Here is a 24,611-nt window from a genome sequence, read left to right as displayed (position 1 = left end):
CTCCAGACATTGTGTTTAGATACAAAATCTGGCACAGAATTTCAGGGGGCTTACTGATCCTAAGAAGCGAATCTGGGAACCCCTCGGGTGGTGTCTCGAGGTCCCCGTTGAAAATTCCCAGATACAGGAGTATCCAACCCCAACCTGGGTGACATGAGCTCCCTGTCCCCTCCAGAACGGCGCTGGCCCTACTCCTTCACAGAATCCCCAGCGTTAGTGTCACCAAGGCGAGTTCCCGCAGGATGAGGGCGCCGACAAGCAGCCACGGTGTGCCGGCTACTGTGCACGCTGGTGTGCACGCGCGGGGCCGACGGGGAGCTACGTTTCTGTTACGGGAGCCGTGCCGCCTCCGGCAGCCGCTGCAGAGGCGCGCCCGGCGCCCCCTCCCGCCCAGTCCCCTCCCCCGGTGGCTCTCGCTCGCCCTCTTCCCTCCCCCCGCAGCGTCGGCCGCCTCCGGGTGCACAGGGCCGCGCTCCGCACGCGCACCACTCCCGCAGCCGCCCGGGCGCGCGCGGCCCCCCATCCAGCTGCCCAGCGACCATGAGCTGCGGCGCGCGGGTCGCGGAGAGCAGGTGAGCGCAGCCGTGGGACTGGGGGGCGCGGGGGAGGGAGGAGAAAGGGCAGAGCGGGGGTGGGGGTGGCTGGGCCCAACCTCGCCGCGTGCGGAAGAGGCTTTGCCTCCGCAGCACCGCCCACCCGGGGCTCTGCCCTTGCCCGGGTGGCGGCGAGGCTCCAGCCCGCCCCGCCATCTCCGCTCAGGTCGCGCGAACAAAGCGCCCTTCGGCGGCGGCGCCTGGCCCGCGCGGTGCCTGGAGCGTGGGGAGGCGATGCGCCCCCATCCCGGACTCCGCTCCCTGCTCGCGGCCCGTCCCCGGGGCCGCACCTGGGGAGGGCGGGCGGCGCCGGGGTCGCGCGCAGGTGCCCGCGCGGGAGGCGGCGGCGCGCAGCTCGGGAGGCCCGGAGGCGGGGCCTGCTGCGCGTCCCCCGCGCCTGCTACCCGGCCCGGCGGCGGCTGCAGGTGGGCCAGATCTGTTCACATCCTCCGGGTGGCGGCGGCGGCGCGGCCCGTGGATGCGGGGGGGGGCAGGTCGCGCTGCGGCGCCCCCTTTCTCTCCGCTGGTGGACTGGGCCCTTCCCGCCTTCGCGGGTGCCTTCCCGCCCCGGAGGCCCGGCCTCTGCTGTCCTCATCTGCCTCAGCTCTCGGGCTTCAGCTCTCCGGAGCCCCTGCGCCCTGCGCGCCTGGAGGAGGACGGGGGAGGTCGCCCAGGCGGCTGCCCGGGGTTTTTCTGAACACCGTCGGCGCTTTGGCTACTCAGCTTTCAAATTGTTTGAGTCGAGGGCAGGATTAGTTCCCTTAAGGCCGCCCTTCGCCGGTGCGTGCAGGCTCCCCGCCCCCATCAGCCCCTCACCACCCATGTGGCACTAACAATGTCTTGCGCACAGAAGGCGCGAAATCAACATTGCTAGAAGGATTTCTGCTATTACTGTGAAGGTGGCAATGCCTCATGTCATCAACGTCCCAGAGACTTTTAAAAGCAGCTGCTTTTTACATGGGAATGTTAATAAGAGATGGTTTGGGGATGGTCTAACGGTATGTGGTGGCGTTCTCCAGAGGTCCCACAGTCATCTGCAAAAGCAGGCTTTTAGCATCGGATGTAGTGTTTCAAGTTTGCAAGACTCGTGATGGCGGTTTGTGCAGCGTACCCTTTAGGTAATCCTCTCATTGCACTGAGTGCTTGCAGGAAGTCCACCCAAAGCAGTGCGGAAACGCTCAGCAAAGATTCCGACTGCGGAGCATTTCCTGTTGGGACAGACACTGCTGCAAACATAGTTTCTACAGGAACAACCAGAGGAAGAAGTCTTCGAGACTTCAGTTTTTCCTGGATTAGTAGACATGAGGCCCAGCGTCTCTCAGGGAGGAGGAAGGGTTTTTCACCCGCCCCCCCGCCCCCCCCCCGGTTTATTTAAAACATTGTTGCAATCAGGAAGTCAGCCTAGAAAAAGTTCGTGAGCGAGAGGTTTTGCTATTTGATTTCTTGAGGTTAGGAGCATGAAAAAACCACACTGGGACAGAACTGAGTCCACTTTAAATATCAAAAACACTTCTGTAGAGGTATTCACTCAACAGCGAGGCTTGTGAATGATCGTTAAAGAGAACTTTGAATCAGGTTATGACAAAAAGTAAAGTTTTTTCCCTAAAGGCAATAAAGAGAGAAAGTGAATTGAAATGTATGCGAAATTAGCACAGTTATTGCAGAGCTAACAGAGCTAACTAAACTTCTCTGCTGTCCCCCAGAACCACCAGCCCTCCTAGTGTAACTTAAGGTGTGGATGCTCCCCACCCCTTTCCATAAAAAGTTGTTGGTCCACCATCCCTGATCTTTCTGGCCTCTTCAGGGAGATTGTTGCTAATGTGTCATCTTCACGTTTCAGTGTGGCAACCAAGTCCATGTTCTCCCGTATCAGACGGGGGTGCGGTGCAGTTCTGAGTAAACGGTACAGCGCCCTGCACACGTTGGCAACTGTTGCTTGTCTGTTGCTTGACGTTCTTAGTCCTGCGCTATATCCACGCTGATACTTAGCCCTGCCCACATTTTTGGTTATTTAAGCTGTTTATTACAGATTTTGTAAGTACTGAGGAATAGAGCCTCTCCTTTATGTCTAACTACCGTGTTCCGTTCTCTCATTTATTTGTCCAATGAACACTTTTTTTTTCAGTGCAAACTATGTGCCAAACTGTGTGTTGGATACCGGAGATGTGGCATCCTTGCTGCACACACACCCCCGCCCCCAACTCACTCACGCTTCCGCTTATTCTCTTAGTTCCCAGGGGCAACAGACTTATAAACAAAGCACAGCAGAGCAGTGCAGTAAAACCATTAATCCAGGTGTGTGTCGGAGCTTGTTGGCTCAGGGAAGGGAGTCGAGAAGGGTACCCTTCTGCTTTGCTGGGTCATGGGAATCCCCCCACCCCATACATGCCCAGCCCATGCGAGCTCTCCTTGCCCACCCTGGGCACTTATGATTTCTTTCACTCTCCTCTTCTTCCCCCATCCTTGTCCTCTCACTGCTGGAAATGCTCCAGCCGCTCCCTTCTCCCTGCCAGCGGAGTTCTAGCACTTTTCCCTCTTGGCCCCACTTCCCTTTGGAGTCCATTATGCGGAGATCTCACTGACAGTTTCAAGAAGGAAGGGAGTAAGCCCTGAAACTGTTCTGCCTAGTTCCTGCTGCCCCACAGCTGCCCTTTCAGCCGTATCCCCAGTGCAGTCAGCCTCTTCTCCTTGTCCCTCTACCACCCAGGGTCATTCTCCTTTCACAACCATGGCCCACAAGCTAGAGCCCTAAATACTTTTCCTTTCCCAAGATGCTGAAAACCCTTTGTGTGTGTGTGTGTGTGTGTGTGTGTGTGCAGTCATACAGAAAACATAAGTGTCTTAAGTGGATGAATTATCACCAAGTGAAAACATTTATGTAACCACCACCCAGGTCAAGAAACAGCACATTGCATCCTAGAAGCCCCTCATATTCCTTACTCTCATATTCCTCCCCAAAGGATGAGACATTAGTTTTGCTTGTTTGTAAACTTTATAAAAATAGAATCATACACCATACACCCTTTTGTGTCTGGCTTCTTTTGTGCAACATTATGTTTGTGAGATGAGTCCACGTGGTTGTGGGTGAGCAGTTCTTTTGTTCTCCTGCCTCATAGTATTCCATTATATGATATAGCACATTTATTCATCCATTCTACTCTTGATGAACATGGTACTTGTTTCCAGTTTTTGCTTATTACAAATGTCAACCTACAAAAACAGAAACCAGTTCAAAAGGCATATCATTTATTTGGAATGAAAGAATTGCAATTCAGGAGCACAGATTCAAGTAGAAACCCAAATAGTGTCCTGATTACAGGAGAGGGGCTCAGAATTTTTATGAGAAAAAGGAGGAAGATGAGCTAAGATGTTTTCAAGAAGAGTTCATTGGTGCTAGATGAGGTAAGGCTAGGATTGTACTTCATAGATAGCTTGGTGATTCGGTCATTGGCAAAGTCCAATTTCATCAGTCCTTACAGACAGGATGTCTTCGTTTTTACTGACTTCATGGAATGTTGGCGGTTTGGTCCATTTGGGAGATAACAAGACATGCACAGCAGTTCCTCTGAAATGGGTGCTCCAGCTCTATTTTAATATGGCTCGACTCATGTCTTCTTTCTCACAAATAATGATGCAGTGAATCCTTTAGCCTTTTGATGCCCAAAGACATACCAGTTCCACCATTATTTTCCTACGAATGTAACTGAGAAGAGGTCGGTGGAGGAGCTAGCTGGAGAGCCAGCCCTGTGGGCTTCCCGCCTCTGCCGGCGCGAAGGACCTCAGAAGCACTGGAAACCATGCTCTCGTTCAACGACCTGAACATGGAAGGAAGGAATAGCTGTGGGGTGGCTCTTTCCTGGTGGAGCTGATTGGAAGCGGTGATCTTTAGGGTGCTTAGAGGAAAAGAAACTGGGTGATGATGGCAAACCAGCCTGGCTTGGGAAGTGTCCCCTGGGGGAATGACAGCTGGGGGCTCAGGGTGCCCACATTTCTCCTATCCCCCTCCTGCCCTTACCTTCCCCTTGGCGAGTCCCTGCTCCACCCCAGGGCCTGGTCCTGGAGGACTTGGCTGAGGAAGTCCTTCAGTCCTGGCCGGTATGGAGGGGGCTGTGTTGTTGGCTTCCAGAGCTCCATTCTGAATGAAGGCAGTTTCCTGGGGAATGTGCTTTAACATCACCTAACCTCCTGAGAGGTGTTTCTCTTCTGCAACATCTTGAGCAGCTCTCGTGGCGGAGGGGGACTGAGGTCTTCTGTGGCGAAACGCTTGGGCCTTTTGGACTCAACACAGGCAGTGTCAGGGCCTGCAGGTTATTGGGGCCACACAGGCTGAGGCAGGCTCCTCGTGAGACCTTGACGACTGCAGACTCGGGGACACTGCATTGTTGACTTCTTCCTCTGCGCTCAAGTTTCAGATCGGCCCGAAGTGAAGCTAGAGAGACCACCAGCAGATGGATGGTCACCGCCCAGCATCCTGGTGGTTGTCGTCAGTCTGGTTACAGAGCTAAGGTTTCTCCATCCCGCCTCCCTCCTCACCGCTGCCTCTCCGCTGACCATGCTTGCTTTCCTGCCATTCCTGCTCCGTGGTCACCCCTTCTGGCCCTAGACAGAATCTGCCCCCCCCCTACCTCCCCAGCTCCTCCCGTGCCCATTCCTGCTGTCCTCGGTGTTGCAGCCCAGGGAGCTTTCCCTGACTCCTCCATCTCAGACGGGAAGACAAGCTTCTCCGTCAGGCCGATGGGTTCTCGAAGGCACAGACCCGGTTGCTTTGTTCACCCGTGACTCACACCTTACAGGGGAGCAGAATTTGCCACCCCAAAGTATGTCTCTTTGGCATAACCATTATTTTGGGCTGCTTATCTTTTGAGAAACAGCAGACGTGGGAGGAACTGTGAAAACCAAGTAGAACTTATGCTTTGTAAATAAAAGACATTTACACTTGTAAGAGAAATCTCCATTTGTAGGAGTATCTCCCTGACTGTACCAGGAAGAGGAGAATGACTGAATCTCTAGAAACTCTTATCCATGCAGAAGGCAAGGACTTAAATCTGCATAACAACCTTACCCTTGTTTATGTGCTTTTCCTGGTCACCTCCCATAACTGACTCCCCACCCCCAACATCTTTTGTTTTAGCTGAAGATGCTATTTAAGCTGATGGCTTTGGCTGTGTTGGCGAGTTACTCAGTTTTCCTGGGTTTCTCCCATGTATACATGTTATTAAACTTTTGTTTGATGTTCTCCTGTTAATTTGTCTCATGTCAATTTAATTCTTAGACCAGCCAGAAGAACCTAGAGGGGCAGAAGGAAAATTTTCCTCCCCAACAATATAATCCATACATGTTTGTTAAATGAATGAATTGATGAGTTAACCAAGAGGCCAGAGATGAGTTGTGAGATTGTCTCTGCTTCTCACATGCTGTGTGGTCTTTGGGTGTTTATTCATTGAACCTCTCCTGGTGTACCATCTCCCCCTCTGTAAAATAATGCATCAGACTGGAAGATCTTGTAGGCTCCTTTGGTGTCAACTTTTTCTGAGTCTAATATTAGAGGATCTTGTTTGGGGGGCAGTGGCACTCTTTGAAAATGCAAGATGGCCTTAGCATCATGGTTAAGCCGGGCTTGTAGTTGGTGACATGCCTATGTTCACAGCATAAGAGCTCAGTTCTTACCAGTTGGTCGTAGCCTGCTCTGGGCTAATACTATAGCTTATATTTGTTTTTATTTTGTTCTTCCTGAGTCATATGCATTTATTTCCTGATCTGTCTCCTCTTCCATTAGTGTGCCCCTTGGGGTCAAGGTTCATGTGTCATGTGTTACTATTATGTCCCCTCTGCCTAGCACAGCACCTGTCTGTTAATATGAGTTGATGAAAAGAGAGCTGTATTACAGAGAATGTTGCTTTCAGTGAGATGATGCTCTGGGAAGTAGAGCTGTTTTGTGATTATGCAGGTTAACCCCCCGTTTGTGACTAACGTGAACTTTTTCCACTTGTTTCCTAGAAGGTTGATAGGGGCTAAAAGAAGTAAAACACCACCTGGTTTAATTCTGGTGAAACGTTAAAGGAGGATTTGGTGCTCATTGTGGATTTAATTATGTCTAATAACTTCATATTAGTTACTGTAATGTAACTGTAGTTGAGAATTAACTTCACAGGCAGTAGGAACCTTAGGAGGAGAGAGTGGTGAGTGAGTGTTTTGTTGTTGTCTCCTTGGCATAATTTTAGGCTTTTTGTTGTAAAATGTACTGCTAAAAGCTTGGGCTCAGCAATCAGATGGACCAGGGCTCTTGGATAGATTACCCAGTTTAATACCCAATTACTCGAAGCCTTATTCCCTCCTCTGTGAGCTGGTTGAGGCATGCCAAGGCCTTGGCTGAGTTTCAGGCACACGGGAAATATTGAATAGATATTAGCTGTTGTCATATGACAGTTTTATGTTTACTTCAAGAATTATTAAAAATCTTTACCTGGAGAATTATTACTTCTTGAGCCAGAGTTGAGTGGGGTCGTTCGGACGCCTCGTGGCACGTGTGCAGGCTGCACGAAGTGAGGCCGGGTGCCGAGGCGTCCGAACGAGGGCGGAGGGCGAGGGCTCCCTCCGCGGTGGGGACCTGAGCTGGGGGCGGCCCCGCCCCGCGCGCGGGCTTGGCCGGGGGACGTGGCCGCGCGGCTGCGGCGGGAGGGCGGGGCCCGGCCGGGCGCTGGTGCGCGGCGGCCTTGAGAGCGCTGCGGCAGCGCTGGCGGCCTCGGCCCGCGCCAGGAGTTGGTTTTGCTCTCGGCGTTCGTTTCACTGCAGCCATGACTTTATTCCAGCAAGAATTGGTTTTACTCGTTTGCACCAATTTAATATAATCCACATTTTTTTCAACAAACATGTAATAAATACCCTCATTTAATATTACCCCTTTGAGGTCTGAAGCCTGTTCTTTCAGTCCTGTAGTAACTCAGACTTGACTGTGCCAGGATGCAGGGTTTCCCCCCTTCCACTAAGGGAAAGGCGCCTGGAGTAAGTGGGGCCTGGAAGCTGATGGGCATGAGGTGGCCTTGAAATTATACCTAGTAGTAATGGTTGAGTCCAGGTCAAAACTGAAGGAGTTTTAGATGCTTTTAAGTAAATGTACACACCCCTTGCCTACTGATCTCCAGCGCCTAAATTACACTGTGAACATTTGGAATGGGTGCTCTCTCTCCGTGGTTGCTGTGGTTTTCCTTGTGACAGTCCACATGGAAAAAGCAGACAGGAAGAGAACGTGGGGAGCATCCATATAGTGGAGGGGCCTGTGGTGCTTGCGAGTCTGCTTCCTCACCTGGCCGTGCGCCTGCGGCTCCTCCTCGTTGGGCCCCTCCCCTTAGCTGTCGGGGGCTCCGTGCAGAGGGCTGGCCGTCTTGCCTGTAGTCTGACCAGTCTCGTCTTGGGCACCACTCTCTCATCTACTTCAAGGAGAGAATAGAGGTTTTCCACAAGGGTTTTCGCAGAAGTTTTAATATCTAAGCAGATGTGTACATGTCTGGAGATAGAGATAAACAGCTGTAGAGAGCGGAAGACGAAAGTGCCAGGTGAAAGGAAAATGCTGTTTTGTCACTGAGGACTGAGAAGTGGGTGTAAGCAGACACATTCCTACAATAAGGATGCTCACTCTGAACACGCGTTCTCCTAATTATTTTAAAGTTGAAAGGCGTAGTGACTGCATCATAAGAGGTTACGCGTCTAGAGAAAAAAGATGCACTGGTTGGCTTGTTCTTTTATGCGTTTCATTAGGAGCCATAGTTTAGCCTTTCTTGGTTTCTTGAAGCATTTCCTAATTTTAGGTTCATCACTGCTCTCTGACCTTTTTAGCAGGAGTTTAGATTAAAAAACAAGAGGATTTAGGTCTGAAAATGACAATACATGTATTCCCTAGAATCATGGAGCTTGGGAAATACCAAATGCATGGGAAAGTTTATCAGTATAAAATCTTGAGTCAAGGAGGATTATAAAATCTGGGGGTCCCCGACTACCTTGGGTAAGGAAGGGAAGGGAAAGGGCAAGCAGTTGGTCTGCTGCTTTTACTGTTTTCTTCCTCAGTGTACTTTTACTACCATGATTGGGATTTGGGGGTGAAGTGGTGGGAAGTGAGGGAAGACATGGTACCAGGCAAGTACTTGGGCTTCCAAGTCGTAATGGCCTAGGGTCATGTACTCCTTTTTTGTTAGCTGTGTGATCTCGAGGAAGTTAATTAACCTCTCTGAGCCTCAGTGTCTGCATTTGTAAAATGGCCTTCATAGGCTTATTGGGATGATTATATGAGAAAATAAAGAAAGATTTTAAATACCCATAAGTGCAGACACCATTGTTGTTTCCTTCTGCTTTTTCACGTATTCATCAAAGATTCTGATTCATTGGGCACAGAAGAACTTTTAGGGTGCACCGTATAGGGTTCTAATGGTCCTCAGACCACACCTTGAGAAATGCTGTTTTTAAAGGATGAGTAGATGTTTGGGCATCAAGGGGGCGGGCAGGGCTGTCACATGCACACACAACTCCAGGGGGTACCCCAACATCATGGTACATGTCCATGGAGCACCCAGAGTTGGGGTGCGTGACCTGCAAGGCCACAGGGGGCTCTGGGGGGGATGCAGAGAGTGGTGTGTGTGTATGTGTGTGTGTGTATGTGTGATATGCAGGGTGTGCTTGTGACACGGAAGGTCTTTCCCTCTGGGGAGCCTGCAGGGTGGGAGATAAGGAGCAGGGTGGAGGTCCTTGCATGCCATGCCAAGAAGCTGTTAATAACAAAAATCCAGCCGAGTACGTTTAAAGGTGTGATTGGCTTTGATGAACGATTCATGAACCGGGCAGCATCCCATCTAGCGAGTAGAGGGGAGCTCCAGGGGGCTATAGCAAGGGAAAAAAAATTTTTTTTATTGATGTCATAATAGTTTATAACATTGTGAGATTCCAGTTGTACAACCCCCATCCCCCTAGTAACCACCAAACTGTTCTCTCTGTCTGTGTGTTAGTTTATCTTCCACATATGAGTGAAATCATGCGGTGTTTGTCTTTCTATGTCTGGCTTATTTTGCTTAATATAATACCCTCCAGGTCCATTCATGTTGTTGTGAATGGGACAATTTTATCTTTTTTTATGGCTGAATAGCATTCCATTGTATAGATATACCACATCTTCTTTATCCAGTCATCAGTCAAGGGACACGTGGGTTGCTTCCACATCTTGGCTATAGTGAATAATGCTGCAGTGAACATAGGGGTGCATAAGCCTCTTTGGATTGTTGATTTCAGGTTCTTTGGATAAATATCCAGTAGTGGGATAGCTGGATCCTAATGTATTTCTATTTTTAACTTTTTGAGGACTCTCCATACTGTTTTCTTTTTTTTTTTTTTGTGAGGAAGATCAGCCCTGTGCTAACATCTGCCAATCCTCCTCTTTTTTTGCTGAGGACCCTGGGCTAACATCCGTGCCCATCTTCCTCCACTTTATATGGGACGCCGCCACAGCATGGCTTGCCAAGCGGTGCGTCGGTGCGCACCCGGGATCCAAACCGGCAAACCCCGGGCCACCGCAGTGGAGCACGCGCACTTAACCGCTTGCGCCACTGGCCTGCCCCCCGCCCCCCAATACTGTTTTCCATAGAGGCTGCACCAGTTTGCATTCCCACCAGCAGTGTATGAGGGTTCGAACGGGAAAGATTTTTAAAGGCAGGACGAGGAACTCATAAATGGAAAAAGGTTTACTTCAGGTTGTCATCTATCTCCCTTTGGAGACAAAACAGTCTAATTAGGTGGGTTACCTCATCTCCCTTTGAGGAATGGAGAGGGCCCATGTGACAGATCACCTCCTTGGTGCTGACCAGAAAATGCTGGTGACTGGTTAAGATGACGTTTCTGGGGGGGTTGAAGCTGCAGTTAGGTTAGGTGTTAAGCCCCAGTTTGGTGATGTGGGCCTAGCAAGAGGGACTCCATTTTGGGCCTGTGATTTTCTTTTTAACACAACTTAGGCTTTAGCCAGGAGGCAGTGAGGAGCCACAGAAGGGTGTAAGCAAAGATGTGATTAGGCCATGCTGATGGTCACGTGGGTGTGAGCCGAGAGTGAGACTGCAGGCAGTACCTTCCTCAGCAGGGGAGAGCAGGATGAGGCAGGAGCAGGGTATGCTGAGGAGGGCCAGATTCCAGAGATGTGCAGGAGGCGGCTTAGGAGGACTGGGATTGGCTGCTTGCTGAGGAAGAGGGCGCAGGAGCTGGTGATGACCTGGAGGGTCCAGTTAGGTGATGCTGGTGTGATTCTCTGCAAGGGCGAGTCTGGAGGAGCGGTCTCCATGGAGAGGGAAAGCTGCGGTTGGGTAAGTGACAGCCAGGTCCCAGGCCCCTGGAACTCAGGGGAGAGGCCTGGGAAGGAGGTCAAGATTTAGAGTCTGAAGCCTTGGCGTGCAGGCCAGCACCGAGGCCGTGGGAGCGGGAAGAGGAGGGTGACGGTGAGATGTCAGTCCCCAAGAGGCTGGAACGGGTGGAGCACGTGGAGAGACGAGAGGCCACCGAGACAGAGGAGGTGGAGCGGAGCAGACCAGGTAGGAGGGGACGCGGGAGCAGCGTGGAGGGGCCTGTCACCTGCTTCCTGTAAAGAGAGAACGGTCACTCGGGACTGAAGAAGGGCCCCTGGGGTCTCCCGGGCAGGAGTCAGTGGTGGCGCCGGCTAGAGTGGTGTTGGCGCCGTGGGAGGGCAGAAGCCGGCTGGCCGTGAGTCTCGGGAAGAATGGGGGCGGGAAAGCGGGGACTGAGGCTCTCGTGAGGCGGGCGTGAGAAGGGCAGAGCGTCGGGCAGCCGGGGCGGCGAACGGGGGCGAGGGCGGGCCCTCTCGCGCCGCCCTCTCTCGGGCGGGCGGGGCAGGCGGGCGGCCGGGGCGGGGAACGGGGGGCGGGGCGGGGGCGCGGCGGCACGCGCAGGCGTTCAGCTGCACAGCGCGCGAGCTCCGTGTGTGCCGTGTGGGGTCGGGTGTAGGTGGGAAGTGGGAGGGGCGGGAAGAGCATTGAGGAGGGAGAGAGGTCTTTAATCGGCAGCATTTCTGGAGAAGCATAACGTCATAATCATTTCCACGATTTTCCTAATTATTGTGTATAAAATTAGTATTCGTTTATAAAACGGTGTTTCTTCTCTTGTTCTAGTGGTGATCACAGTGCCTCTTCAGAAGAAAAAGGTACAGTGCTCTGCGCCAGCGTTGTCATCGAGAACCTTGACCTATGCTATGGAAACATTTGCAGATTTAGAAAATGACTTCTTCATTCATTTTAATTATTGGGTGGAGTTGCTTTGTTACATTCAGGATTTCATAGACTTACAGAAATAGAAATGCGTTGAAATATTCATTAGGTTAAGATGATGGGATAATATTTTTTCAGAATTTTAACATCTTTCAACAGATACTTAAAAAAGTGAAATGTAAAGAATTTGGGCCTTTGTAGCTTTTTACAACTTGAAAAATGGAAAGTAAATGCTCTTATATCTCCCTTCTTTTAAACTCTGGGTCTAATGTTCTTTTTAACTTTATTTTAAATTCAATAAAGTAAGATTAGAGAAGTATTATCAACTGAATTCTATAAACTTTCCGTGCATAATAACTAGGTGTTTTCTTTAATACTCGAGTGTTGTATACGCTTAGTGAAAATATTTTATATGCTTAGTGAAAATAGCAACACATAATTCTATCGCAGAAACTGAGTCAAGTAGGAGCTCTCTTATTAAGGAATACACTCGGTCTGGGTCTCGAGTGGGGCCTGCCGAGGGTGGTCCCTGGACCATCACCCAGTGCCGGTTCTTCCTAACTGCATTCAGGGCCTTCCCTCCTCTGCCCCACCTTATCTGGCCAACTTCAGAGCCTTATCTTCAACCCAGGTGTGTGTTTTCACTCAATTGTTGGCAATGATTGCTTGAATAGACTACTAACTGGGGAAGGACGTGGATTCTTCAGTATGGTAACACCAAACCCTCATCGGCCAGGTGCTTTTTTCCTTTCTGATGTGAAGTTACTTAATTGCCAGGATGTGTTTAGGGAGCTGCTGAGCTGATCAAACAAAGAAACAATACAGCTTCTTTGGCACAAAATTGAGGGCTTACTGGGAACCAACCAAGTGTAATTATAAAGTTTGTTGGCTTTCTGTTCTATCTACTGGAAAGGCTTAAGGTTTCTTGGTGTAAATCTTTTTTCCCCTGAGAATATGGCATCGTTTGCCGTTGGTAACTGGGCATAAGTTACCAAAGGCTGCTTTGCATCTAGATAGGTGATTCAATTCATAGCAGAAGGTGTTTCTATTACTGTTGACTAGTGGCTTTTTTTTTTTTTTTGGTGAGGAGATTGGCCCTGAGCTAACATCTGTTGCCAATTCTCCTCTTTTTGCTGGGGAAGAGTGGCCCTGGGCTAACATCTGTGCCCATCTTCCTCTACTTTATGTGTGGGACCCCTGCCACAGCACGGCTTGATAAGCAGTGCGTATGTCCGTGCCCGGGATCCGACCCTGCGAACCCCCCAGGCTGCTGAAACGGAGCATGCAAACTATGCCACCAGGCCAGCCCCTTCACTAGTGGCTTTTACAAAAATGAACATAATGTTATATTTTACTCTTGTATTTACACTGTTAAACTTCATTTCTTTCTCCAAATTTAGATTGCCCTAGCCCCAACCTAGATACTTCAAAGGACTCTAAATCAGGTAAGGGATATGATTAATATTGGCATATGCCCAAATGAAATTTTTACAAAATAATCAATTCATAGCAAGATAAATTATAGTTTATTTTTCTGTTTTACGTCAAGTAATCTGAGTAAAAGTTAGGGACTTTCATTTTTCTACTTGAAAGAGTTGAATAAATCTTAAAGTTTTATGATGACTTAGCGTAGTGAAGTCATCGACTTTAAAGTTGGGTGATAAAGCTGTACTTAGTGAAACTGAGAAATTATCTGATGGGGCAATCTAGACTGACCACACTAACCTAATACAGGGTCTTCTGCAAGCCCAGCCAGGTGGGAGACACTTCGTCCTGGCAGGCTTCCCTGAGGAGGTGATGAATTGGGTAACAGAGCAAAGTTAGGGAGAAAATTGTCTTTCCAAAGAAGATGTACAAATGGCCAATAAGCACGTGAAAGGTGTTCAGGGTTGTTTCAGGGAAATACAAATCAGACCAACAGCAGGATACCACTTCGCACCCACTAGGATGGCTGTGATAAAAGGCAGATGATAACAAGTGTTGACAAGGGTGTGGAGAAATTAGAACCCTCATAGACTGCTGATGGGAGTATGGAGTGGCATAGCTACTTGGGAAACAGTTTGGCAGTCCTCAAATAGTTAAACATAGTTACATTTGACCCCACAGGTCCTCTCCTCTGTGTATACCCAAGAGAAATGGAAACATAGGTCCACACAAGATCTTGTGCATGAATGTTCATAGCAGCATTATTTATAGTAGCCAAAAGTGAGAAACAACCCAGAAGTTCATCCAGTGACGAATGGATAAACAAAATGTGGTATTACCCGTATGCATCAGTTTGCTGGGGCTGTTGTAGCAAAATACCACAAACTGGTGGCTTAAACAATGGGAATTATTGGCTCACTGTTCTGGGGGCTAGAAGTCTAAGATCGAGGTGTTGGCAGGGTTGGCTCCTTCTGAGGATCATGAGGGACAGATCTATTTCAGATCTCTTTGCTTGGTTTGTAGATGGCCATCTTGATCGTTTGACGTTCCTCCTGTATGTGTCTCTGTGTCTGCATTTCCCCTTTTCATAAGGACACCAGTCATATTGGATTAGGGCCCACCCTAATGACCTCATTTTACTTGGTTACCTCTGTAAAGACCCTTTCTCCAAATAAGGTCACATTCTGAGGTACTGTGGGTTGGGACTTCAACATATGAATTTTAGGGGGACACAATTCAGCACATAACACCATACAGTGGAATATTATTCAGCCCTAAAAAGGAATGAAGTGCTGATAGTTGCTACAATATAGTTGAACCTTGAAAACATGCTAAGTGAAAGAAGGCAGACCCAAAGTTTACATATTGTGATTCCATTTATATGAAATGTCCAGAGTAGGCAACTCTATTGAGGCAGAATGTAGATAATTGGTTGTCTAGGTCTGGGAGGAATGGGGAGGTTTGGAGGGATAGCTAAAGATTATACAGTTTTTTTAGCAAGTGGTGAAAATGTAAAATTGGTTATTGCGATGGATGTACAGCTCTGTGAATATACTAAAAGCCACTGAATTTACACTTCAAGTGGGAGAATTGTATGGTATGTAAATTAGATCTCAATAAAACTGTTATAGAAGAAAAAAGTTATATCAAAAAAAATCCAAAGCTTATCAACCAGAAAAAAATACATGTTGTTGTCTTGAAAAATTTGAGCGTGGCTATGTCTGTGCCCCGGGGGCCCTCCTTCCAGGTATGCTGGCACTGAGGGTTTTGCACACTTGATTTGTTCTGTGGTTAGGTTCATGCAGAGTAGAATATACTTTAGGACGGACAAGTAGCACAAGTTGTTCCTCTAATTTATTTTCCTTACCCAGGTAATTTCTGAGAAAAGGGTCAATTGGCAATCTTGTTGCCAGATGGAAGGGTTTTTTATCTTTACCTATATCTGGAAAATTAAGTATCTTTTCTCCTCAAGGCAATTTTCTACGAGTTTGATGATTGTGTAGGCTTTCGTTCCGGGGTTTCCATGTTTCTAGTGACAAAAGGGGAACCAGCAGCACCCCCTGAGGATATTAATGTTTTGCCAGCTACTCTTTGGCGTTAACGTTAAATAAAAACAGAAGTTGAACTACGGTTGTGTAAGATGGAACCCAAACAGAGATTAGAATGGGATTGTGCGAGGCTGGTTCTCCCCCAGCTGTCTGAGAGAGGAGGAGAAATCCTCCTGCGGGGTTGGTGTCTGCATGGGGATGGGAGGAGAAGGTGACTGCTGAGGATTGTTCAGCAGGTGTGTACTACACATCCTCAAGTGGGCTCAGGGGAGAGATGCCTCCAGCCAGAGCCGGGTGGCACCTTTTCTGCTGGTTTGGGGGGGCCGGACTTGTCAAGAAGCATAGGGTGGTTTTTGTAAACTGAGGACAGAGCTGATGTGGCGGGAAGAGGTACAGGGCAGACCAAGGAGCCCCAGGTGGGAGGTGCGAGTAACCCTGACCTTGGCCTCTGGGCGGAGGGTCGTGGGCTGTGCAGCCACTGCGCTTGGAACTTGGAAGGGGCTTAGGTCTCCATATCCCCCTTCCCCCACTGTCTGCCCCTGGAGGTGTCTGTCCCCCAGCTGGGGCTGGGGGAGGAGCTTAGTGGGCTTCTGCACCAGCTGAGGAAAGGAGCCAGAGAGGCAGTACAGCTGCTTTGTGTTCCCTTTCCCTTTCTCACCTTTTTTTTTTAAAAGTAAAGTTTATTTTGAAAAGTTTAGCCCCCCCCCCTTTTTTTTTGGTGAGGAAGATTGGCCCTGAGCTAACATCTGTGCCCATCTTCCTCTATTTCATATGTGGGTCACCACCACAGCATGGCTGACGAGTGGTGTAAGTCTGTGCCCGGGATCCGAACCCGTGAACCTGGGCTGCCGAAGTGGAGCACACTGAACCTAACCACTATGCCACCAGGCCCACCCCAAGTTTAGCCTTTTTTAGTTGAACTAAAGGGATGAAAGGAAGGGGTATGGATGTTGTCCACATTTAGGTGGGCGTTCTGAAGGACAGCTGGCATGATGAAGGGGGCTGCAGTCAAAATGAGAGAACAAGAGAGGAGGAACTCAGAGCGGGGGGCTCTTTGCACGTCGGCTCTCCCCAACAAAGGGTTTGCTGCCACAGCCCTCACCTGCACAGGTGTGGGTGGGGTTTCATGCTTTGTAACAACAGGCTTGGCCAGTGCCTGTCGCAGGAGTTTAGGAGTGAGCAAGACCTATAGTAAAAATAGCTGCTGCTGGGGCCGGCCCCGTGGCAGAGTGGTTACATTCGGCGTGCTCCACTGTGGCGGTCTGGGTTTGTGGGTTGGGATCCCAGGCGGGACCTACACCACTCGTCAGCCATGCTGTGGCGGCATCCCACATACAAAATAGAGGAAGATTGGCACAGATGTTAGCTCAGGGCCAATCTTCCTCAAGTAAAAAAAAGAAGAAGATTAGCAATGGGTGTTAGCTCAGGCCGAATCTTCCTCAGCCAAAAAAAAAGGAGCTGCCACTTCTTAAGTGCCTCTGTGTGCCAGGCCCTGGCTGGTCACTCTTTACAGATAGCTTTTTCAGTCCTCAAAGTTATGCCATGAGGCAGAAAAATGGTCCCGGTGGCTTTAGGGAGCAGAGATAGAACCAGGAGTCCTGGGACCAGAACCAGCAGGAAGGTGAACTGAAAGGGTGGCCCAGAGTCACACTCCCCACCCCACTGATGGAGACGCCATCTCCCAGGGACCTTGGGCAGAAGATGGGGCCTCACCTGGGGTGGTCCAGGCAGAATTACAGTCCTGCAGAGGCCCAGACTCTTAGAGGGAACCGACAGAAGAAAGTGGGGCCATGGTAGGCCTGCTTGGTACTTCAAAGCCGGGCAAGGCATTCATTCATTGCCATATGCATTCATTCATTGAGCAGCTGTGTAGGGATGCGTGCTGGGGAATCACAGTGCTGAGACGTGGCCTTAGTCCCCCAGGGCTCACAGACCAACAGCTAAACAAGTAGCCTGCCAGGGGATAAGAGTGACAGGATGGACCACAGAAGAGGCACGGCCAACCCCGCGGCTGGAGGGAGACTTGCGGCAGAAGTACCTTTGGGCTAGGTCTTCCTGGATACCCAAGAGCTCTTGAGGAGGGTCTGGGGAAAGGATTTCCGGGCAGTGGGAAGGCATCTCTAAAGGCTTAGAGGAAGAGGGGCAGTCATCCTGGGGAACAAGTTTGGGGAACAGGGGAGTGATTAGGATAGGTTGATTCTAGTCCAGTGGTTCTTAACCTTGGCTACGCATTGGAATCATCTGGGGCCTTAAAAAGATACCGCTGTTCAGGCCGCACCCCAAACCAGTGAAATGAGAACGTGTAAGGAAGGGCGGAGTCCCAGGTGTGGGTGTGTTCAGAACGCTCCCAGCTGATGCCAATGTGCAGCCAAGGTTGAGAACCGCTGCTCTGTGCTTCCAGCCCTGGAGGACGGAGGCCACGTCTTCCACCTTGATTGCCTGTCCCGAGACCATGAATGCCTCCGCTCCACTCAGGCGTCCTCTCCTGCAGGACCCTGACTCCTGCGCCCCCTCCCCCCACGTCTAGCCAGTCACCAGCTCCTGGGGGTGAACTGCCTAAGAAATGATAAGTGTGCTTGTGAGTGTCACAACAGGGTCAGGAGTGCAAGTTCGGGCCACACTGCCCGAGCTGAAATTTAGCTCCCAGACTTCCTGTGGGAGAGTGGTGGGGTGGCGGGGTGGTGGTGGTAGTCTTGCATAAGTAAGTTAACTGGCCTCAGCTCGCCTCACTGGGCAGTTGTGAGATGTGTAAATATGCGTAAAGCACTTTCATAAATATATGTGGACTGTGTGTGTGTATATATATACAAAATGAGTGACTATATGTAGATGAGTAGATATATGTACAGTGCCTGGCATGTAGCACTCAAAGAAAGCTGCTATTATTGTTGTTCCCATCATTATTCTCAAATCTTTTCCTTCCTTTCACGTAACTATTGCCAATCGTTGGTTCTGGTTGTCAGTAGTTGTATGTAGGGAGGGGAGGATTTGAGTATAATGCTAATAGCTTTCCTCGTATTTCCTCATAAAATCTGGAGCCTGAGTCGAGGATGAGGCAGTGTCAGAAAGTAGGAGGAGGAGTGATTGAAGAGTGGGAGTGGAGGGGCTGAACTCGGGCCAGGCAGGTTGTGCCTGGCGTGCTTCTGTGGTCTGCCGGGAGAGGGCCGGGGGCCCCTGGAGGTGGACGTTGGACTCAGATTTGGGAGGAGGTGAAATGCCATCCCAGGGCTCTGGAAGTGGAAAGGGCTGGGAGTGGGGAGTGGGGCCTGGGCATTAGTAGTTGAGAGTGTGAAGAGGAGCCGGAGGCAAGTGGAGGGCATCAGAGAGGCAGGAGGACGACCAGGGCAGACACCATGGAGGCCCTGTGGCAGGAGGGAGTGGCGGGCGGGCGTCTTCGCCCTAGGGAGCTGTGGGGGTTAGCGGGCCTTTGGAGACATCAAGGAAAGGATTCCCTACCAGTTGGGGGAACAGAAGCCTGATTGCTGTGGGATGAGGTGCTGAGTTGGGCTTGAAGAGGTGGAGGGAGCATTTTTGGGAACCACTTTTTCCAGAACTAACTGAACACTATAGCTTCGTTTGTCCTGTGCTTCAGTGAAATGGCGTCTACACTCCAGAATTCTGCACTCTCATATCATTGAACTTGTGCATGGGACCTTCTAGATGTGCAAGTGCAGTGGCATGACGGGAGCAGCAGGGGTGGGTCAAGGCTGGGTAGGACCTGGGTGACACCCAAATAAAGTGATTATTGCAGCCAAAGTGTGATTTGGGCTCATATTTATTTATTTATTTTTGGTGAGGAATATTCACCCAGAGCTAACCTCCGTTGTCAATCTTCCTCTTTTTTTTGCTTGAGGAAGATTAGCCCTGAGCTAACATCTGTGCCAGTTGTCTTCTATTTTGTATGTGGGACACTGTCACAGGATGGCTGACAAGTGGTGTATGCCCACGTCCGGGATCCGAACCTGGGAACCCGGGCCACCAAAGTGGAGCACAGGAACGTAACTACTACACGACAGGGCCAGCCCTTGAGCTCATATTTAAACCATTAAAGTATATTTTATCCATTTCCAAAGAAGAATAAGCCCCTTTTTATTTGAACCAGACTAGTTTTGGGCTTAATGAGAATTGATTAAAAGAAGAAATTAGTTGGGTTTGGATCTATTTTATGATATATATAATTTAAAAAAATAACTCCCACTTTTTATTCACTGTGTACTTTGACATGCTTTTTTTCAGGAGAAGACAGCAGTTGTGAGAGCAGTTCTGAAAGTGAGTCTGGTAAGTAATGTATGTGTGTGTTTCTTTAGTTATAGAAATCTAGTTAAACGTATACACCTTTATTTCTGTTTCAAACTAATGCACATATCACTTACATTGCTGGAGGGTGCGTTCATTGTCAGGTGCTTTCGTACAGTCCTGAAAAAGTACTTACGTGGTAAGCAATTTCTAGTTGGCCAGCAAAGTGGCAAAACAGGATGAGCTGAGGAAGAAAGGCAGGAAATGGTTGCTGCTGGTGAGAGGCAAACATCTGGCGTCCCTCCCTTAGGCTGTGTTTTTCTCAGTTGTCATATGAATCTGATTTAGACTTTTCTTTTGTAGATAATGAGGAGCCAAAACCAGAAAAAACAAGTGAGTGTATGCTTCCTCTGAGTTTTATTTTTTTTGTTGAAAGGGAGAAGAAGGATAGCCTCTGGGATTTTTAAGTTGCGAGTTGCTTGTTCATTATCTTTTTCTGTGCAAAATGGAGTTGAACATCAGGAAACTTCTAAGCATTTTGAAGATTTGAGCTCACTGCACTTGACATACCAGGAATATGTGCTCGATCTGCATTGATCCCAGGACTCTGCCTGTGCGGTTCTGCTCTCACAGTTTCGCTGGAGAGAAAAGGTTGAGAGACCGGCCGTAATGTGCAGGGCAGTCTCCGCAGCCTCCTTCCGCGGGGTCACTGCTCACAGATTGCCACAGAGGAAGCTGTTGGCTGCTGGAAGTGTCAGACCATTTGTGGTTTAAAGTTTTGCTGTTCTGGCTGTTTTGTGAGCAACTTGAGTATGAAACCACTTGAAGGGCATAGATGCTAAATATAAAATATGGTTTTCGTCTAAAGTTTTGTGAGTGACTAAGCTTATGTTTTAACTGATTTTTATGTTGCTGTAGGATTTTTTTTCCTGTTCTTAGAATATGATCTGCCCATGAACACAAATACAAGGCAGTCAGAGGGCTCCGTTGTTTTAAAATAAGTGAAGTCTTTTCACTTAAAAGTCCTTCTGTGTTTCCTCTGATTCTTTCTGCAGTTCCCCGGTGGGGACGCTGAAGGTCACTGTAATCTCCTTGCAGTCATGTTATGTACTGATAAGACCTGTAATTATCTCTGTATCACTCTCGTGGAGTAAATGTCCCATTCTTATGCCCATAAGGAACAATGTGTGCCAGCTCTCCTACTCTCAGTCCTCTTTGTATATTATGGATTATTTCATCCTTTAAGATGTGGTCAAAAGTCCAGCCTCCATAGGTTGGATTAGGATAGAAATGAAGTTAGAAAACTGTGCATTGGGATCAGGTCTTTTTTGTCCCAGGCTAATAGCTGGGTAAATGGCCGTAGGACCCAGAGTCCAGAGGCAGGACCCTCAGAGTCCAAAGCCAGGCCTGGACCAGGGCCTCACCGGGGCAGGCAACCCAGGTAGAAGTCAGCGAGGCTCAAGATAGGCCCCAGATTGGGCTGGAGGCTGGGGTCAGCGAGGTCAGACTGGGCGGATGTGGGGCAGGGAGCAGCTGGCCCTGGCCCTCGGCTGGGTGAGACACCTGGATGTTCTTTGGCAGTGAAAGTGCTCCGGCGTCTTTTGTGGGTGGGCTGAAGATGTTTGTCCTTGGAGCCCCAGGTTTATCCAAGGGGCCCTGCGTTCCACCAGGGCTATTCTCCTTGTTAAAAGGCCTGTTAGCCTCCACCCTGGGGGATAGGGGGAGGCACCTCCCACGAGCCTCCATGCTCTGGTCAGGCAGAAGGAGCAGGTGGGCCACCTGGGGCGCTTGCTCCTCTGTGGGCTGGCCGTTCCTGCTGCTCACAGGTGTGAGCTCTGAGGCCGTCTGCCCTGTGTGTGAAGAGAGGCTGGGGAGGATGTGTCAGCTCTCTGCTCTGCTGGGAAGACCTGGCCGGAGACCCTGCATTTGCTGGCTGGTCAGGACTCGCTGACCACTTTTCCTTTCTCTGCTCGCGAGGCAAGTAGCAAGACAGAGAGACGTGGGATGTGGATGAGATACAGTGTAGATGTATAGCCACGACATAATTTAAAATTTGTGACTCTATCGCATGTGGCTGAGGAAATACGACTGGAAGATTGTGGGGGCAGGAGTCGGGTCAGTATTTCAGAACCTTTGCATCTCTAATATTCTGAGTCCAGGATTCTAAACACTTTTAGTCTCTCTTTGCCATTTCATCTTAATGCTGTTTTTAAAGCTGGTCTTCTCTGCCAGCCCTGGTTCCCGGATGCTGCCTTATGCTGGGGAGATGAGGCAGCTGTGTGGCCAGGACGAGTGCTCTGTCCCGGGGGTTTGCCTGTCCTGGGCGTTGGTGATAGTGTAGGACCTTGCACATGGGTTGAGGAATGCCTGTCTGACCCTTGGGTGACCCTCCCAAAGCTTGTTCAGACCTTTAAAATGTAAAACCAAGCATTTGACACACAGGGTCCTACCCCAAGTGACAGGGTTTTTGTCTCCTTTAGAATTCTTGAATTTTTTAACAAATTCCACCCATTGCCATAGCAAAATAATCGTTAACAACAGGTAGCTAACACTGAGCACTTGCTGAATGCCAGGACAATCCCTCCTGGTAGTTTAATTTCCCAGCTTTGTGGGGGTGGTGTTATTCTAATCTCCATTTAACAGATGAGGAAAGTGAGGCGTGGAGAGACCTAGTGACGTAACTAGAGAGCCCAAGCTCATGCAGCCAGTGCCAGGATAGATAATAGGAGAATTTATTGCTGTTCCCTTTCGTAATCCTTTTCTGTATTATGGAATTCTAGTCATTCAGAAAATAGTCACTGAGCACTTACTAGGCCATAGGGATGTGGTCTTCATGAAGCACGCATTCCAGAGGAAGCAGAAACACTCAACTGCAGTGTACCAGGTGGGGGTGCCCCAAGGAAAATGAAGGGGGAGGAGTGAGTAGGTCATGCAGGCCCTGTTTCAAGGGGGTGGCTGCAGGAAATCCTCTCAGGTAAGGCGACATTTGAGCAGGGGCGGCAGGGCTGTGAGGAGCCATGTGACATGAATATCTGTGGGAGGAGACAGGGCAGAGGCCCTGGGTCAGGAGTGTGTGTTGGTGTGAGAAAGGGCAGGGAGTGCCTGGAGGGCAGGAGTGCGGGGAGGCTGGTGGGAGATGAGGCAATGGGGCACGAGATCACATAGGGCTTTGAGCCATACGGAAGGAGTCTGCATGCTAAATCAGAGACTCTTACAATAGTTCCAGTTGAAATATGCCTAAAATCAAATGTTAATTTCTTTCTTACTTCCAAGCTAATCTCTCTAACTCTGTAATAGCTTGGAGGGCGGATGCCAGCCAAGCATTGTCTTGGGCATATGACTCCAGCTTAATTCCCAACACCTGGTCCCCATGAATGAGGCTTCAGTGGGGGCTGCAGCTCTGTGGTTGAGACGGTGGTCTAGGTGAGGAGTAACTAATGAAGAGAGTCTTCAAGACCACCTGTGCCTTAAGCCCTTCCTGTCTCCACAGATGGGGAACTAGGAGAGTCTTCCACTGAGGAAGCTTCTGCTCAGGGTAAGAGGGAAGCAATGGGCATGCCTTCTTGTTTTCTCCCCCATGCATGTGGTGTGAGAAGAGGACGGGAGGGCTGCGTCTCAGAGGTGATGAGAGAAGGGTTGCTGCTGTATAAAAAGATCAGATAGGAGCCAGCCGGGTGGCGTAGCGGTTAAGTGTGCGCGCTCTGCTTTGGCAGCCCGAGGTTCACAGGTTCAGATCCCGGGCGGGCACCAACGTGCCGCTTGTCAAGCCATGCTGTGGTGGCGTCCCATATAAAGTAGAGGAAGATGGGCACAGATGTTAGCCCAGGGCCAGTCTTCCTCAGCAAAAAGAGGAGGATTGGCATCGGATGTTAGCTCAGGGCTACTCTTTCCCACCAAAAAAAAAAAAAATTTAAAAATTAAAAAAAAAGATCAGATAGAGACATATGTGTCAAAATGGGGTGCATTGAAACTTAAGAGTCACATTCAAACTTGTTTTCCTGCATTAGACCTATGGTGAGAGTCGCAAACATGATAACGTATCATGTGTCGTTGAAGCGACTTGTGGGGATGTTTAGATATATGTTTAAAGTTCTTGTTGGTTGTGAAGCTGAAGGTGGGTGTTTAAGTGGTACGTGATTTATCCTATGGTTAACTTATACCAATACTGTGTGATGATGTCTTTTTTTTTTTTCTTTTATATTTGTGGGCTTTTTAATAAATGATGATGGGTAACCATTTGGAAAAAGATAAAATTAGATCCATATCTCCCACGATACAGAAAAATAACAAAATTTTTAAATTGCATGGCGAAAATTGATAATGTCTTTTATAGCTGAAGAATGGGAGGATAGAGAATCACCCACAGATTATTTTAATTCAGATATAAACTTATATTTTCCAAAAATTTTTTTTTTTTTTTTGCTGAGGAAGATTTTCCCTGAGCTAACATCTTTTGCCAATCTTCCTTGTTTTGCTTGAAGAATATTTGCCCTGAGGTAACATCTGTGCCAGTCTTTTTGTATGTGGGTTGTCGTCACGGCATGGCCACCAACGAGAGGTGTAGGTCTGCACCAAGGCCACCGAAGCAGAGTGTGCCGAACTTAACCACTAGGTCACGAGGTTGTCCCCCCAAATATTCGTTTAAATATTATTACTGAGGGGCATGTACCTTTGAATTTTGTAATCTGGCCATGTCATATTCATTTATTAAAAAAATTTTATTTGAAAATGCCAATCACATTCATAAAAGTAAAACTTTTTCTCTATCATTTAGAGTTTAATAAAATCCAACCTTACTGTGAACACTGTAATGCTGAAAATGTAAGTATGTTTTAATTATAAAATTTGATTTTCTAATTTGCTTTATTTAAGAAAACAACATTTACTTATATATTACTTATTTATATATTATATATGTACCTTTTCTCCAGAAACACAATGAACAAGTGACCCCTAGGCTCCTTTCCCGGGGACAGTTTTTGTAAGTAATTGTGAAGACAGAAGACTTAACATCATCAGTAATTTAATTTTCTACATAAAAATAACCCCAAATAGGGGAAACA

The 24,611-nt window shown here is 48.8% G+C and overlaps 1 protein-coding gene across 1 annotated transcript in view; it reads left to right on the top strand.

Moving 5' to 3' along the window:
- Positions 1-673: 673 nt before the first annotated feature.
- Positions 674-24,611, top strand: part of LOC101398159 (uncharacterized) — a 51,180-nt gene continuing 27,242 nt past the window's right edge. Inside the window, exons 1-8 of the mRNA XM_087440126.1 lie at positions 674-1,018; positions 11,744-11,775; positions 13,240-13,284; positions 19,549-19,590; positions 19,912-19,941; positions 23,039-23,083; positions 24,323-24,369; positions 24,480-24,529. Coding sequence (XP_087296252.1) covers positions 828-1,018; positions 11,744-11,775; positions 13,240-13,284; positions 19,549-19,590; positions 19,912-19,941; positions 23,039-23,083; positions 24,323-24,369; positions 24,480-24,529 — 482 coding nt within the window. The 5' untranslated portion in view covers positions 674-827. The remainder of the gene's footprint in view (positions 1,019-11,743; positions 11,776-13,239; positions 13,285-19,548; positions 19,591-19,911; positions 19,942-23,038; positions 23,084-24,322; positions 24,370-24,479; positions 24,530-24,611) is intronic.

The sequence above is a fragment of the Ceratotherium simum genome, chromosome 15 (assembly GCF_057802395.1).
Source record: "Ceratotherium simum simum isolate JZ-2026a chromosome 15, ASM5780239v1, whole genome shotgun sequence".
NCBI classification, from domain to species: Eukaryota; Metazoa; Chordata; class Mammalia; order Perissodactyla; family Rhinocerotidae; genus Ceratotherium; species Ceratotherium simum.
The sequence above is the reverse complement of the archived record's forward strand: the minus strand, read 5'-3'. Positions and strand labels throughout refer to the sequence as shown.